At 42.2% G+C, this 18,110-nt stretch overlaps 1 protein-coding gene across 12 annotated transcripts in view; it reads left to right on the top strand.

Annotated features, from left to right (window-relative positions):
• The window catches only part of rbm47 (RNA binding motif protein 47), a 221,212-nt gene that overhangs the window by 194,066 nt on the left and 9,036 nt on the right, over window positions 1-18,110 (top strand). For 10 of the 12 annotated variants that reach the window (XM_048532605.2, XM_048532587.2, XM_048532572.2 and 7 more), the window contains 2 exons: window positions 2,820-3,967; window positions 15,914-16,120. In XM_048532605.2, the coding sequence (XP_048388562.1) occupies window positions 2,851-3,967; window positions 15,914-16,120 (1,324 nt within the window). In that variant the 5' untranslated portion in view covers window positions 2,820-2,850. The remainder of the gene's footprint in view (window positions 1-2,819; window positions 3,968-15,913; window positions 16,121-18,110) is intronic. The other 2 variants (XM_059647309.1, XM_059647304.1) reach the window with 1 other exon arrangement.

Below are 18,110 nucleotides of genomic sequence, written 5' to 3'. Positions count from 1 at the left end.
CAATAGGTGAGGTTAGAGCCCAAAGAGAGTGAAGAACAGTTGACACACAAAGTTGTGGATGACGATCTGACTAGGAGGGTAAATAGTTGTTAATGTGGTCTGTTAGTCTGCCAGTACACACTACCTATTGTAAGCCACTGCGATACCCTGGCCTGGGGGCTAGGACATGGGAGAGTTTAGGCCCTAAAATTATTGAATTCGATAGTGAGCCTGGAGAGTTGCAGGGTCCCCAGGCGGAAAATGAGGTGCTGTTCTTCCAACTTGAGCAGAGCTTTGCTGGAACACTGCAGTGAGCCTGAGACACAGATGTTGGCCAGGGAACATGGTGTATTAAAGTGGCTGGCAACTGGAAGCTCAGGAACTTTTTTAGTGGGGCGAACGTAGATGTTCTGTGAAGCAGTCACCCAGTCTACGCTTTGTTCCCCCAGTGTAGAGTGGACCACATTGTGAGCAATGAATGCAGTACAGTAGATTGTGAGAAGTGCAAGTAATGTGCTGCTTCACCTGGAAGGTAAGTTTGGGGCCTTGGCTACTGAAGCTGGGGGGGTGTGGGGGGAGGTTAACAGGCAGGTGTTACACCTTCGCCGGTTACAGGGGACAGTCTGGTGGGGTTGTTTGGGGGTGGTTGTTAGGAGTGAAGGAAGAGTGGACCTGGGTGTCCCAGAGGGAATGGTCATTGCAGAAGGCAGGGAAATGAGGGAATAAGTCTAACGGTGCTATCTTGCTGGAGGTGGCAGAAATGGCATCTGAATCTTCTGGATGTGGATGGTAGGTGAGGATAAGGGGGAGCCCTATTACTTTTGTGGCAGGGAAGTGAGGGGGTGAGTACAGATCCCATTGTGAGGGCCCTGTCAACAACAGAGCTGGGGAATAATTGGTTGAGGAAGATGATGGAGATTTTGGAGGCTCCCTTGTAAAGGTTGGCCTCATCAGAACATATGCAATGGAGATAGAGGAACTGGGAGAATAGAAGGGAGTCTTTACAGGAAGCAGGGTGCAAGGATGTATAGTCCAGGTAGCTGTTAGAGTCAGCGGGTTTATCGTGGCTACTAGTGTCCAGTCGATCCCCAAAAATGGAAACCAAGGTGTTGAGGAAGGGAAGGGAGGGTCAGAGATGGACCAGGCGGAAGTGAGGGCACGGTGGAAATTGGAAGCAAAATCAATGAACTTTTCCAACTCCAGACGAGTGTTAACATCCTATTAATGTAGTAATCCGGGTGCCCACTTAGTATATAGTATTTCAGTATTTTTGCTTGTGAGAAAATGGTTTCTTCCAAAATGCAATAAGAATGTTTTTCAAACAATGGCTCACTTTTTTCTGTTTGCCATTCTAACTTATTGCCAAACTCAGATCATACCCAAGACACAAAGTGTCAAGCAAGGAAATGCTTCATGTTAAGAAACATGAACAAGGAAATCAGCTTTTCCTATTCCTATGATGGCATAATAAAAAGAAAATTGTTTTGATTGAAGTGAAGCACTCATCAGAACTGAGGAGTAGCTAATGAGATACATAAAACACTCAAGTATATACAGTGGGGCGATTGTTCACTTATTGCCAAATGGAAAATGGGCTGTAACAGACTGTCCACCCAGTTTTCATCCAATGAAGTTGCTTGAAAGGAAAATTAGGCAGCATATGAAGTTGTTTGCTGACGCTACTTCCAATCAAACATGGAAATTCGTCCCTACGCCATCTGATCATGACGAGTATCTTCTTTGTCCAAGTTTAATCTGCCATCTCTCATGTAACATTATGTTCCAATAATGAATATCACATCAAACAACAAGTGCAGTGCTGTGTTAAGGGGATATGTCACATCCTATTTTTATATTTTAGACCGTTTTAGGATGATAATAACATGTTGATGCAAAATATTACAAATGCTAGAAATCAGGAATTAAGGTAAAAAATGCTGGAAACACTTAGCATGTCATGTAGCTTCCATGGAGAAAGAAACAAGTTAACGTTACAATCCAATAACCATTTATATGGTATTGTGTTGTTTTATATAGTACCTTTCACAACCTCAGTGGATCACAAAACACTTCACAATGATGTGCACTTTTTTTTAAGGTGTAGTCATTGCTGTGTTGTATTCATTTGCTAAAGACTAGTGCACTAATGGTTATGTTAGGCCACTAATAAGTTATGTAGAGGTACCATGCAAGAAGTGTTGGCAGAAAATGTTCCCCTTTTCCCACAAAAGGTTTCTACCCAAATTCATTTTGCCAACCATTGCTCTGTGATAGAACTTCCAAAGCCACCATCATAACAATTGTTGCTAGGAGGGATGAGCAAGTAATTTCCATAATCAGAAGAGCAATTTGGCCTGAGACAATCTGAAACCAGAGATTGTTTCAAATAGCTGGCCATTCTAACTACATTGCACACTCATCTTTTCAATTTACATGGGACATATCACATATACATTGCATCCATGGTCAAAACTCTCAAATTCTTCACAAAATGATGTCAGAAACCAAATTTGAAAAATTTAAAAATAAATTCTTCCTACAATTGCCATGTATTATCGGAAATCAAATGGTCACAGTACTGAATGTTCCTTGGCATTTTCAAATTGTGACATTTTTGATTTGAATTGCATAAACAATGGTTTATCTCGTCATTTATCAAATCACTGCTTTTTGGAAACTTGCTGTGTGCAAATTGCTGTTTAGTTTCCCTACAATACAGCATTGACCACATTTTCAACAGTACTATGTTGGCTGTGAGGTATCTTTCTATTGTTAGAATGCATTGTAGTAATGTCCATTTGTTGGAGCATTCAACTAAGATTTCCCTTGTTTGCCTTCAGGTCTGAGCACAATTTGGATGGTTTTGACAGAATGACAGCTGAAGACTCCAGTACCATGATGAGTACAGATTCTTGCAACATGTCTTCAACTAAAGCCCATGAAGGTGTTGCTGGTGCCCCTAATGAAGCTACCTTGCTTGCACTTTTGGAACGTACAGGCTACACAATGGTTCAAGAAAATGGCCAACGTAAATATGGTGGCCCTCCCCCTGGTTGGGAGGGACATCCTCCACCCCGTGGGTGTGAGGTCTTTATTGGCAAAATTCCTCGTGATGTTTATGAAGATGAGCTTGTCCCTGTTTTTGAGTCAGTGGGACGAATGTATGAGATGCGCCTGATGATGGACTTTGATGGTAAAAACCGAGGTTATGCCTTTGTCATGTTTACAGCCAAGCATGAAGCCAAACGAGCTGTCAGAGAGCTTAATAACTACGAGATTCGCCCTGGGAGGTTGCTGGGTGTCTGCAGCAGTGTGGACAACTGCAGACTTTTCATTGGGGGCATTCCAAAAATGAAAAAAAGAGAGGAGATTTTAGAAGAGATTTCTAAAGTAACAGAAGGTGTGTTAGATGTGATTGTCTATGCCAGTGCAGCTGACAAGATGAAGAACCGAGGATTTGCTTTTGTCGAGTATGAAAGTCACCGAGCAGCTGCCATGGCACGAAGAAAACTGATGCCTGGGAGAATCCAGCTGTGGGGTCACCAAATTGCAGTTGACTGGGCTGAACCAGAGATAGATGTTGACGAAGATGTGATGGAAACTGTTAAAATCCTTTACGTGAGGAATCTGATGATTGAAACCATGGAGGATACGATTAAAAAGGTCTTTAGTCAGTTTAATCCTGGCTGTGTGGAGCGAGTGAAGAAAATTCGCGATTATGCTTTTGTTCACTTCACCACCAGGGAAGATGCAGTCCATGCCATGGAGAAATTAAATGGAATTGACCTTGAAGGTTCCTACATTGAGGTAACCCTTGCCAAGCCTGTGGACAAAGAGCAATATAGTCGTTACCAGAAAGCAGCAAAAGGGGGACCAACAGAAACACCTCAAGCAAACATTGTTTACTCGTGTGATCCCTACACACTAGCCTATTATGGGTATCCTTACAACACACTAATTGGTCCGAACAGAGAATATTTTGCCAAAGGTTAGTATAATATTATGACTTGAACAAATTGAATATTTTGCAATAAAGTGAAATGTGGCTTTTCTGACTTAGTTTAAACCAATTTATCACAAGCCACATGCCTGTTCTATATTTTTCCCCCATTTTTTGTTTCCATTGTATCCTGGCTATCATATTGCATCTAAATTTACAAAAGAGGTACATATTTAAAATATTTGTGGTTTATATCTGAAGGTATTTAGTAAGGATAGAAACAATAGATTTCCTATTGGGAAGATCTGAATCTTGGACCATTAGCAATGGTATATTTCAGTTTTGGTAAGATTGAAGTGTATGGACTTTTAGGCCCAAAAACTCTTCTGTATTCACTGCTGCTCTATTCAGGATATTACCGATTAATCTTAAATATATAATGGCTTAAAAATCTCAGATATCCAGACAAAAACAAGTATAGTATGGATGTTTATTTTTTCAGCTTAGTTAAAGCAATTTTGAAATAATTGGATATTTTACACTTCTTGCTTTTCTTATTATTATCGGTACAATTATAGGACAAAATTAGCGGCTCATTTTATGACCATTGCATTGGAAATTTCCACACTTGCTGCTTATGAGGGTATGATAGTGCAGTCCTTAAAAGACTGGCAGTAATAGCCTAGAGGTTGCAGGTTCCAACCTTGTACTGATCATGATGTGAAACTGAGATCAGTGAAATCAATCTGCATTAGAGACATAGAGTCATAGAGATGTACAGCAAGGAAATGGACCCTTCAGTTCAACTTATCCAGATATCCCAGATAAATCTAGTCCCATTTGCCAGCATTTGGCCCACATCCCTCTAAACTCTTCCTATTCATATTCCCATGATGCCTTTTAAATGTCACAATTGTACCCGCCTCCACCACTTCCTCTGGCAGCTCAATCCACACACTCACCACCCTCTGCATGAAAATATTGCCCTATAGGCCCCTTTTAAATCTTTGCCCTCTTACCTTAAACCTATGCCCTCTATTTTTGACTCCCCCACCCCAGGGAAAATACTTGTCTATTTACCCTATCCATGCCCCTTACAATTTTATAAACTTCTTTAAGGTCGCCCCCTCAGCTTTTGACGTTCCAGCCTCTCCCTATAGCTTAAACTCTCCAACCCTGGCACATTCCAGTAAATCATCTTTGAACATTTTTCAAGTTTCACAACATCCTTCCAGGGTGACCAGAATTGCACATAGTATTCCAAAAGTGGGTATTCTTTGGAATTTGGAAGGATATGAAGTGATCTCATTGAAATGACACAAACCTGGGCTAGATTGTGAGTCGTGAGAAGGATACACGAAGGCTTTAAGATGATTTAGGCAAGCTGAATCAGTGGGCAAACACATGGCAGATGCAGCACTATGCCGCTAAATGAGAAGTTACACACATCAGTGCGAGAAACAGAAAGGAAGAGTATTATTTAAAAGGGGAATTATTGGCAAGTTTGGATAGACCAGGGGATCTGAGATACCAATATCACACTCTGAAATGAATTTGTTTATCCCTCACATATTTGTTGCTAATGCTATGTACATTTATACATGTTTAAGAACTTATTCAGGTCAGTGTCCCCTTCCTCCCCCTCTGCCATTGCTCACATGCCTTTGAAACACTTTTTGATATGCCACACATTTGTTCCTATTGTTCTGTGCATTGTTATACCAGCCATTTAATACACTGTTATATTTCATCACGCTTGCTTTTACTTTTAACAGGCTTTCATTATTTCATCCTAAAATCTTTCATTACCTGGAGTATTAAGTTATCTTGTAACAATTATTACTTTGTTCTCTGCTGTCATACCATTCTGATATCTATAAGTTACTGTCATTCTTGCTGTAAATTCTGAACATTCAATTCCCTTCATTAGTTCAAAATCCTTTCTGTAGCCCTAATTATTTTTTTCAGACCTTTGCCTAGCCTGGTCTGGGTGAAGCACATTTCAGCTCCTTCCTATCCCAGCCCTGGTTTCAGTTTCCTATTAAATGAAACCTCTTCTTTTGCTCAGCCATATATTTACTTCCCTGATCCATTTGTCTCTATGCCAATTAATATGGATTAGGTAATAATCCCAGTATTACCACCCTCCAAAGTAATTTGTTAAAGGTTTAGCTTGTTGCTTGTGTAACTTGTTTATCAGGACCTCCTACCTATTTATTTGTGCTTATACTATGGCTTTAAGAAGTGTGTTTTGTTCTGGTTTCTTTTAGACAGAGATTGGGGGACAGTTAGCAAGCAGTCTATAGGAAGATGAACAGCTTGTGAGGCCTTGGGTTTTTTTTTTGCAAAGTTGGAACATTAGAAGCAGCCTGAATGGGTGTGGTCATTCTCCTACCCTCAGAACCAGGTTTTTTAAAGGTTTTGTTTTCAGTGGCAGAAGTTGCTAGAGTTGCGGAGAAAGCTGCAACATCTCTCTTTGCTGCAGCTAAAAAAACTGAAGTTCTCTCTTTCTCAGAATTGACCTTTGATGTTCATTCCTCCTGGATTGGAGAACTACATATGAGACAAGATAATAAAATGTGAGGCTGGATGAACACAGCAGGCCAAGCAGCATCTCAGGAGCACAAAAGCTGACGTTTCGGGCCTAGACCCTTCATCAGAGAGGGGGATGGGGGGAGGGAACTGGAATAAATAGGGAGAGAGGGGGAGGCGGACCGAAGATGGAGAGTAAAGAAGATAGGTGGAGAAGGTGTGGGTGGGGAGGTAGGGAGGGGATAGGTCAGTCCAGGGAAGACGGACAGGTCAAGCAGGTGGGATGAGGTTAGTAGGTAGCTGGGGGTGCGGCTTGGGGTGGGAGGAAGGGATGGGTGAGAGGAAGAACCGGTTAGGGAGGCAGAGACAGGTTGGACTGGTTTTGGGATGCAGTTGGTGGGGGGGAAGAGCTGGGCTGGTTGTGTGGTGCAGTGGGGGGAGGGGATGAACTGGGCTGGTTTAGGGATGCAGTGGGGGAAGGGGAGATTTTGAAACTGGTGAAGTCCACATTGATACCATATGGCTGCAGGGTTCCCAGGCGGAATATGAGTTGCTGTTCCTGCAACCTTCGGGTGGCATCATTGTGGCAGTGCAGGAGGCCCATGATGGACATGTCATCAAGAGAATGGGAGGGGGAGTGGAAATGGTTTGCGACTGGGAGGTGCAGTTGTTTGTTGCGAACTGAGCGGAGGTGTTCTGCAAAGCGGTCCCCAAGCCTCCGCTTGGTTTCCCCAATGTAGAGAAAGCCGCACCGGGTACAGTGGATGCAGTATAGCACATTGGCAGATGTGCAGGTGAACCTCTGCTTAATGTGGAATGTCATCTTGGGGCCTGGGATGGGGGTGAGGGAGGAGGTGTGGGGACAAGTGTAGCATTTCCTGCGGTTGCAGGGGAAGGTGCCGGGTGTGGTGGGGTTGGAGGGCAGTGTGGAGCGAACAAGGGAGTCACGGAGAGAGTGGTCTCTCCGGAAAGCAGACAGGGGTGGGGATGGAGGGCGCGGTCAAGGGCGTCTCCCGCATTTCCCGCGACACATCCCTCACACCCCGCCCCCGCCACAACCGCCCCAAGAGGATCCCCCTCGTTCTCACACACCACCCTACCAACCTCCGGATACAACGCATTATCCTCCGACACTTCCGCCATTTACAATCCGACCCCACCACCCAAGACATTTTTCCATCCCCACCCCTGTCTGCTTTCCGGAGAGACCACTCTCTCCGTGACTCCCTTGTTCGCTCCACACTGCCCTCCAACCCCACCACACCCGGCACCTTCCCCTGCAACCGCAGGAAATGCTACACTTGTCCCCACACCTCCTCCCTCACCCCCATCCCAGGCCCCAAGATGACATTCCACATTAAGCAGAGGTTCACCTGCACATCTGCCAATGTGCTATACTGCATCCACTGTACCCGGTGCGGCTTTCTCTACATTGGGGAAACCAAGCGGAGGCTTGGGGACCGCTTTGCAGAACACCTCCGCTCAGTTCGCAACAAACAACTGCACCTCCCAGTCGCAAACCATTTCCACTCCCCCTCCCATTCTCTTGATGACATGTCCATCATGGGCCTCCTGCACTGCCACAATGATGCCACCCGAAGGTTGCAGGAACAGCAACTCATATTCCGCCTGGGAACCCTGCAGCCATATGGTATCAATGTGGACTTCACCAGTTTCAAAATCTCCCCTTCCCCCACTGCATCCCTAAACCAGCCCAGTTCATCCCCTCCCCCCACTGCACCACACAACCAGCCCAGCTCTTCCCCCCCCACCCACTGCATCCCAAAACCAGTCCAACCTGTCTCTGCCTCCCTAACCGGTTCTTCCTCTCACCCATCCCTTCCTCCCACCCCAAGCCGCACCCCCAGCTACCTACTAACCTCATCCCACCTGCTTGACCTGTCCGTCTTCCCTGGACTGACCTATCCCCTCCCTACCTCCCCACCCACACCTTCTCCACCTATCTTCTTTACTCTCCATCTTCGGTCTGCCTCCCCCTCTCTCCCTATTTATTCCAGTTCCCTCCCCCCATCCCCCTCTCTGATGAAGGGTCTAGGCCCGAAACGTCAGCTTTTGTGCTCCTGAGATGCTGCTTGGCCTGCTGTGTTCATCCAGCCTCACATTTTATTATCTTGGAATCTCCAGCATCTGCAGTTCCCATTATCTCTGATACATATGAGACAATCTGGCTTCTGAATTTGCCTTTTGTCAAGACTGTATTTGAGGGAAGTTAGTATATTGGAACAGTAACTATTTAGTAGTAAATTAATCTGTTATTCTGTTAAGTTTTCCAAAAGAGTTGTTATTCCAAGTTCCTCTTTCTTTTGTTGTATTTTAATGTAATGTTTGAATAAATTGCGTTTTGCTTAATGTTGAGTAGTTTGACCAATCGAATTGCATCTGAACACCAGTACTCACATTTACCTTTAAAATAAGAAAACGTTAGGGGCTGGACTAACTTCTTAATATATTTTTACGGGGCCTAGCCTGATCCATAATACTTGCATGTTGTTGGTTCTAACATGGGTATGTAGCAATTAGTTCTCCTTTGTCCCATTCCATGCTCCTTTCCAGCTGCTTCTGGAAAATATTTTCCTTCTTTCTCCCACTGTTTTTCCTTCCTTCCTCTCACTTCATTTCACACTTTCCCTTTATCACCTTCTCCTTCCCTCCTAGTAGAACTCCTACTGTTTTCATGCTAATGAAAGTGATACTTATCAACTGTCCTGTTAGATAAAATTTCCCTTATCATAAATACAGAAGTGCAGGTTAGCTATAAACATGGACTTTCAAACCACGTCTTGAAAATTCTGGCAGTAAACACCAAACACATTTAGTTACATAAAGAATAATTTCTCTGCTCTTCCCCTCAATATGGGCCATGATATAGCAGCCCAGGCAAAATCGTCACCTTGGTGCTAGATTTGGAATAATAGTTCTTCAGTATGAACACATCTCAGGCAATTGATATTGTCTTGACTTTGGAAGAAATTACATCCGAGTCTCTGCAGGCATGTTGTGTGGGTCACAAAGCATCACACTTAGAAAGAAGACTGCAACTATCTAGGTTGCTCTGTAGCACCTTCGGCTGGGAAAATGTGGGCTTTTAAGCTTTAAAAGTAGAAGAAATGATTCAGACAGCTGGTAAGATGGATTAATGACTCCAGCAGGTTTTGGGAAATAGTTGGGACTCTATAAAAGGATGTGTATAAGAAAGCAGCAAGTCAAGATGAGGAAGAATTCAACACAAAGCTATTTATTCAGTAAAAAATGTTTAAAGTGTCAATCAAAACAGATTTCTACTATTATCAGATGAGCGTCCAGCAACAAATATCACAATCTTAAAAATTCAGAAATAAAACTACCCTTTCCTTCAGACTAAAGTAAAACAAAGAACTGTGGATCCTGGAGATCTGAAACCGCTTCTCGAGCAATTTCTGTCATTTATTCAGACTGTTGATTACAAATGACCTGAACAACTGTAGATTACCTGACGTTAAAGATACAATCCAGGATAACAATTAAATCTTATAACTTCAATCTATCTATTAGCACATTTCCAGAAAATAAACTAATAAAAATTCAGCTGATGAAGACATTGACACATTTTCCGTGCTGTGGTAAACCTGACTTGTGCATTCAACACGGATCTGCAGCAAGAGCAAGTTGAGCAGAGGTTGATGAATGTCAAAATCTGTCAAAGCCAAGAATAAAGCAGAACAAAGTCAAAATTGTTGGCAGCCCTGATGTAGAATTCAATTACCCCGCTAAACTATTAGGGGACCCAGACAAATCTCCTTGTTACCTGCTTGCCAAGGACGGAATATAACGAATAACTTGAGTTGTATTTAAAATGTGTTTCTGTCACAGCACATCCATGACATTTTGCCTTTACAAATGAATTGCAGTTTTCTAATTGCTACCTTTTAACAATGCCACATTTCTATCATTTTCAAGGACATGCTGTGCATCTTCATGAAGAAAATGTAATATTAGCTACAGTGAATAAAGAAACCAGTTGCAGTATTCCAGGGATTTGTTTTATATATTCCACTGTTGAAATGCTGCATGCTTATCAGTAATTTTATTACGCTAAATTTCCATTCCATCCAAATTATTTTCATTCCCCTCAGCATTTATAAAATTTATATTATAAGAGGCAACAAAGTTCAGCTCTGTTGCACCTACTGTTTGGTGCTGCAGGCTGTGTTCCAAAATGATGGCCATGGCAAGCACACACACAGCTGAATTTGTTTGGCAGCAGTAGTAGCCTCTGGCAGGCTGTTTCTAGGGCTCTGATGTAGTTTTAGCCCATTGACCAATTATTTGCCTGGTTTTGAGACTTCTGTCTCTTTAAGGGTGACGGTCCTGCGTCCAAGAGCTGCTGACCAATTTTGGAGGACAAGCAGCTCTTCAATCCCAGCAGCATTTATTACAAATGGTGGCCCCTCCAGTACTGCGGTTGACTGGCACCTACAATCACAGATGGGACCTTGAAACCAAGGTAAAAGGATTGAGCTTGCCCAGGCCAATCAGGCCCTTGTAGTTGGTGGAAGAGTAGGGGATGATGGGGGGTGGGGATGGTAGAAAATGGTTGCATCAACAGTGCTAATTTTGGCCTGGTTGCTCCAGCCAACTCCCTCCCTTAACCTCATGCATCTGCACATACATTCAGTAGCAGGAAAGTGCCTTCTACTTAACAGTTCTTCACAGATGAAGATTTGAGAAGGGTTGTACTGGTCAGTTGTCGATTGTTTGCCAGGCCTTTCTGTGACCAGCAAATTCTCCTTCTATGGGTGCAAGTGAAAGCATTGTAGCTGCTGACATTTGGATATGTCCTTCTCCTTGTTTTCTCTGCGTCTTCACTCAGTCCCATTGATGTTTATACCACTCCTGATGTAGTGTGTCCCCACATCATGACCTCACCACTAGTGTAGCTGATGTGGCACACAGAGAGGGACTTGTTTAGTGAGTCCTTGAAGCATTTTGTTTGGGGCCACTCTGCCCCATTTACCAGTGATGGGCCCTCTGTACAAAATAAGCTTGGACAGATGACTCGTTTATTCAAACACAGCCCATACAAAGCAATTGGCTTGGCAGGAGGATACCTTTTGATGCTTGGGATGTTGGCTGTTTCCAGGGCTTCAATGTTTGTAAAGTGGTCATTCTGGTGGATCTTGAGGACACTGCAGAGGTAACAGTGAATGAAATGCTCTATTTGGTATATGTAACTGGTCTACAAGCCACGACTCAGTGTTATACAGAAGGATGGTGAGGACTTTGACTTTCTACATTTTTGATTTCTAGCTGAGCTCTGAGACTCCATTTGCCCCCACTTGTTTATAGAGTTGTTTGCTTTTGAAAGCCAATTGTCGAACTGCTTGCCATTGGCAGTGTCAAACAAGACTCTCCAAATAGATAAATTGATTCCAGCTTGGTTCTCTCAAAGACAGTGTTTGGTGATCTATATTCTGCTTGCGGTGCAGGCTGATGCAGCAGTTCACTTTTACTTTAAACTGGTTTTTAGTCTAAACAGTTGTGCCAGCTTAGAAAAAATAATGTCATACATGGCAGATTTAACTGACTGTAAGAGCACAGTCAACAGTGAAAAGAAGTTCATGAAGTTTTTTTGTGTTGCCATGGGGACACCTGAGACTGAAAAGACCTCCATTAGTTCAGAGCCATACATAACCTCACTCCTCAAGGTCTTCTACTGCCTGTTGTAGCATGATGCTGAAGAATATGGTGAATAGGCTTGGGGCCATCACACATCCCCACTTCAAACCACTGGAGCTTCAGAGGGGACATGAAAAGTTGTTTGACTGTCCATGCTGACATTCATGATATTGCTTCACTATGGCCAGGAAGTTGGATGGTCATCCATATCTTACAAAGATTTTTGGAAGTCCATGTCTGCTCACAGTTATAAATGCCTTGGTGAGGTCTATGACCATGATACTTGTTCATGTCACTTTCTTGTATTTGTCAGAGAGTTCATAGCTTGCACAGTTCATAAGAGTTGTTTAGAGTTGAAGTTGATGGAGTTGTGTCGCATCAGGAGATGGCCTTGCTTTTGACTTCAAGATTTCTGGTCAGATTGCTTACTTCCGGACATGGGTTTCCATTCCCTTTGGCCTACCAAATGAGAAACAGATGGACCAATGCAGCATTGAAATAGACAAGTTGCTGGCAGAGCAAGGAAGAGGAGTAAAGGGCTTTCTGCAGGATGTATCCATCCATTCACTTTCAGGATAACATAGACGATCCATAAATGAATATATGTTTAGATTCATTTCAAGATATATTGAAATTGTAAAACATGAAAAGAACAGACCGCCTGACCCCTCAAGACTTTCCAGTATTCAATACAATCATAGACAATCTTCTGCCTTCATTTCATTTTCCCATTTATTCTCCTTATTCCTTAATTCCCTGCTATTATTGAAAAATATCTATCCCTGCCTTGGATATATTCAATGATGGAAATGCAGATTCCTCAGTGACAGAATTACAAAGATTCACTGAATAAGAAATTTCTCTTTTTCTCAGTCCTAAATAATCAATCCCTTACCCTGAGACTGAGCTGCCATCTTCTAGAATTTCAAGTCAAGGGAAACAACTTCTCTGTGTCAATGCAGTAAAGCCCTGTCAATCTTGTATTTTCGATGAGATGATTTTTTTAAATTCCTAAACTCCAGCGAATACAGGAGAAAAGCACAACTGCTTGGTTGTGTGAGGGACATTCTCTAACCTTAGCCCTTCATTTTCCAACTAATGAGAAAAGCTGCGTAGTCTCTACAGCAGTTCTAAGTGAAACCTTCTCAGTGGTTTATACATAGTTAGCAATGCATCTTTCCCATATTTATGATTTCTAAGAATTCATTAAAGGGATGAGGGAATATTCTCTGTGGTTGTACTGGATAACTTCAGCTCCACAGCTGGCCATAGGAAGTTCATTTGTGGCCATTCCTTTTGATCACCGTCTCAGTTTCGTTCATGTGGGTGAGGATATGCTCATTCTCCACTAGGTACTAATGCCTTTGGTAATGTGCCACCTGCAAAAGAGAGGAAAAGTGTCAGTGACTGTGGTGCAATGTGATTTGGATGATACATCTGCTGGAATTGAAAGGCTGGCAATCTGTTCAAATTGTGAGATATAGGTGCGAGGCTTGCAACAGCGCCATATATATGAGGCTGAGGTGAGAGATGGATGCTGGATAGGAGTTATGCTTGATAGTGAATGTCAGGTGATTGAATTAAGCAGTGTGTGCGCCTAGTGATTTGTCTGTGTGAAGATGACATTTGAAACTCCATTCACTAATCTTGATGTTGATATTTTGATTAGATTAGATTCCCTACAGTGTGGAAACAGGCCCTTCGGCCCAACAAGTCCACACCACCCCTTGCAGCATCCCACACAGACCCATCCACCCCCATAACCCACACACCCCTGAACACTACGGGCAATTTAGCATGGCCAATTCACCTAGCCTGCACCTCTTTGGACTGTGGGAGGAAACCGGAGCACCCGGAGGAAACCCATGCAGACACAGGGAGAACGTGCAAACTCTACACAGACAGTCACCCAAGGCTGGAATCGAATCCGGGTCCCTGGCGCTGTGAGGCTGCAGTGCTAACCACTGAGCCACTGTGCCGCCGTAATGAATTCATAATGAATATGAATTCCTTAAACTTTTTCCCACTACATTCAAAGTCTCAGAGCTAGATTCCTTGTCTTAACAGTGATGTCTATTTGTTCCCACTGTCTTCCTAGTATCTGTTCAGAGGGCCTTCTGTAGTAGAAGGGCTCTCTGCCCCTATCCAATTCCTGCATAAAGAGGTTCAGTGTTGTATCAAAGAACCTTGGGGCACCTGCTGTGATCTACTGCACCATTTATACCGTCCTGCTCAGAATGCCTTCCCCAGTCACTTGCAGCAGCCAGGATCCATCTCCTTTTAAAATATGCCATTGGGCTTTAAGCAGTGTAGGCTTGTTTTAAATTGTTACAAATATATGACATTTGTAAGGTTATGTTTGAGACTATGCCTCTAAATTTAGGGTAAAAACAGAAGGGGTCATATGATCTGATTTGAAGTGTGCCAAAGAGGATAAGCTTGTGTTGTTTTACTGTAATGAAATTGCAAGGCACTTTTCCTTGGGAGCTTCCTTGGCATCTCTGTGAATCACAATGTAGACTGAGACTTCAAAGTTCCAAAAATGGTGTTGAGAACATTGCATTGGAAACAGATATGCCTTAAACTATTAAATTGCTTACAAGATTGAATGTAGTTGAACTTGCAAGAATTGCCAGAAAACATTTCTACCTAGATACAAAGCCCATGTGATTCAGGTTAAAACAAAATAATATACAGGCAGCCAGCATAAAGATAAGGTAACAAGTTCTCCTAGAATATCACAGGTAGTCTTTTTTAGACTTTCTTGATCCAGGAGATAAAGTGCAGGGACTAAATGTAGAGTATAGAGACCAAAAAAGTTCTCCAATTTTGTTCAGAGTAGGTGAGAGCTCCAGCCTGGATTGAAAAGACTAACTTAGTAGAGAATTTAAATGAGACTGGAAGGATTACATTGCCTGGGGTCGGGAGAGTCTTTGAAAGAAAACCCCACAGTGAAAGACAGTTGTAAAATTTCAAACTACCAGGCAGAGAAAAGAACAGAACAGGAGAAACCCAAGGAAAACATTGTGTCAGTATAAGTATAGTGTAAAATATTGCTGTGAAGTAGTTTTTTTTTGATCAGGCTAAGGAGAAGGGTATATTCCATTGTGTGGTTTAAGGTACAAGTTGCCTATAAAATTTAGTATTTAGCTACTAGTGCTGTTAGTCAGTTATTACAGTAAATGCCTTAAATATGAACAATTGTTGTTCTGTTCTTTCAGTTATTAAAAGAACTAAAAAAAATTTTTGAACTTTATCAGTCTGTACAGAATTTATATGAAAGTAATGTTACTTCACACAAATCTGGTCCCCTGCTGAGGCAAGCAGCCTCTTGGCAATGCATTTAACTCTGGGTTGTATGATGCCATCAACATGATGAGCTGTCAACATAGTTTGAGCACTGCTGGCATTACCGTAACTGGGTCATACATCATGATCTGCATGTTTGATTTTGAACCCTACTCAATATTTTTCCACAACATATCTTATTTGAAACTAATTTGGATATTTTAATGTTTGCAAATTGTTAATTCATCAGTTTAAATGCCCCCATCACTCCTTTGAGAGACCGATGGCCATTGTATTTATTTAGTACTAACTGCTATCCTGCAGAAACATGCCAAACGTAATTGTGTTGTTTGGTTCGCTTCAAATGTGAAAACTCCAATGTGAGGTCTTTTACAATTGCCTATCGCCTATTTCTATTCCTGTCAAAATTCTGGTAGCTTTTAAAACACGTTAATACATTAATAGCCCTATTTTTAAAATTAGATTTTCTTTTTAAAGCAGGCACTGTTCGCGGCCGAGGTAGAGGGGCAGCTGGCAACAGAGCAGCAGGACCTCGAGGATCGTACCTGGGTGGATATTCTGCAGGCAGAGGTATTTACAGCAGATATCATGAAGGGAAGGCCAAGCAACAGGACAAAGCGTATGAACTGATACCCAGCTTAGATCTGGCTACAGTCAGTCCAGTCGCTATGAAACCTGGTGCAGGTTAGTAAAGGAAATGTTTTGCTAAACATTTGCCTTGACAACTAGGAAAAAGGAAGAAAAATATGAATGCAAAGCTGATGTTTTCGAGTTCTCCTTGAAAACCTATAGGATTTTGAAATATTCCTGTAGGATGTATATAATTCCAATAAACAATGAGAAACTGGAAATTTTTGAGTTGCTGCTAAAGCCAGGTGAAGTTCTTAAGTATTTTACTTTTTTAAAACCACATTTACTCAGCTTTTTGCAAGGTAATGAATAAGCCAATTTTTTTTTTTGTAATGGAATTAGGAAACAGAAATAAAGGATACAGACTGATAACATGTTTACAATTTTAATGTTGGTGCAATTTGGAGTTGGACTGTTGAACTCCAAAAACTTGGATCACCAACATTAAGGTAGCGTTGTACCAAGTCATAACAGTTGGAAGAATTGGTCCAGTCCTGTTTAGGATTGTTTTTAACTCCTGCTGAAATCCTGCAGGAAGCACTGGCTGACCAGAAGGATTTTTACTGTCAGAGAGCCATTGTAATGAACCTTAAAGAATGGTTCATGGCAGTCAAGCGGCTAGAAATGGGGTTGGCTGGAGTGAGGCTGTAGGGGTAGGGAGCCCTGCTCCTCTTGGATCATAGGTAAACAAAATAAAATGAAACTCATGTAACTTTTTGAGCCTCATTTGTCCATGGCTTCACTGACTGCCAGAAGCACTGACCAAGGAATTTCAGATTAAATTTGCAATACAGCCTGATGATTCTGTCAGATATTAATCTGTATGTTCAAAGAAGATGCACGTTGCATTGGGAGAATGCCTATATGGGCTATTCTTATGAAAAGGTTAAAATTGCAAACTGCAGGAAAGCATGGCATCAGCAAGTTTAAGTCACAGTAGCCATTCTAATCAATGTACGTTCCTCTAAATCCTGGTTGCAACAGACTGCATATTCCTATTTCAATCTAACTTGACTCTTCTTTTATGTTTGTCTGTTTCCTTTCATTCTTTAATAAAATATTAAACTGTATCATACTATTAGATGACAGTACCTTAGCAACTTTCCCATTTGATTTCACTAAGTTAGCCTTGACTAAAATCATTTCACTTTGGGTTAAAACAAATTGTGTAACTTTAATCAACGTAAAGTAAACAATTAAAAATAATCCTGTGTAATCCTTTGAGAAACTACAGACTTTAATGACAGTGACAATTTACAAAGACTGGGTGAAAATTAGATAGCAGTGAATCTAGGTGTCAAGGCAGAAGGGGATATAATGGGCAGCTGATCCAATTCAACCCCTACACATGCTGAATTTAACCTCCAATGTTTGTAAAGTTTTTACTGATTTACCAGCCTGTTAAAAATTTTGTGTGTATATATGTTCAAGAAACAAAGTTCTGGAGGAACTGTAGCTCAGCCAATGAATTCTGACAAGAGTTGTAATGGACTCTTAAATGTTAACTGAGTGCAGGGATCTTACCGGGCGGTGGCAAGATGAGTGCCAGAATAGGGTCAGTGATGCCTATTCGGTGATGCCTATCTTGATGCTGAGAGCATCTCGCTGCATCTTATTCGTGTTTCTCAAATAATTTGTTCACAGATCAATCATAAGTTGCAATCTCACCAAATTCTCATATAAACAAGCCACCAAGCTCTATCCTGCTCTCTGGACTAACTGGGGTAATGGGTAAGATTTGTTAGCACCAGTTGTACCCACCCATCTACCTGTGGACATTAGCACTGTATTTTCAGGGAGTCATCGCCACCATCCTGATTATGTTCCAGTGCACTAGCACCGCATCCTGCATGGGCAAGCAGGTCCAGCAACCAGCAGTGTCTGACCGCGTATGCCTTCTTGACCATTCTATTGACCTGCGTTGCCACCCTCAGGGTACAATGGACCTGAACACCCAGATCTCTCTGTGCATCAATTTTCCCTAGGACTTTTCCATTTACTGTATAGTTCGCTCTTGAATTGGATCTTCCAAAATGCATCACCT

This window comes from Stegostoma tigrinum, chromosome 1 (assembly GCF_030684315.1).
Source record: "Stegostoma tigrinum isolate sSteTig4 chromosome 1, sSteTig4.hap1, whole genome shotgun sequence".
NCBI lineage: Eukaryota > Metazoa > Chordata > Chondrichthyes > Orectolobiformes > Stegostomatidae > Stegostoma > Stegostoma tigrinum.
This window is presented reverse-complemented; position numbering and strand designations above follow the sequence as displayed.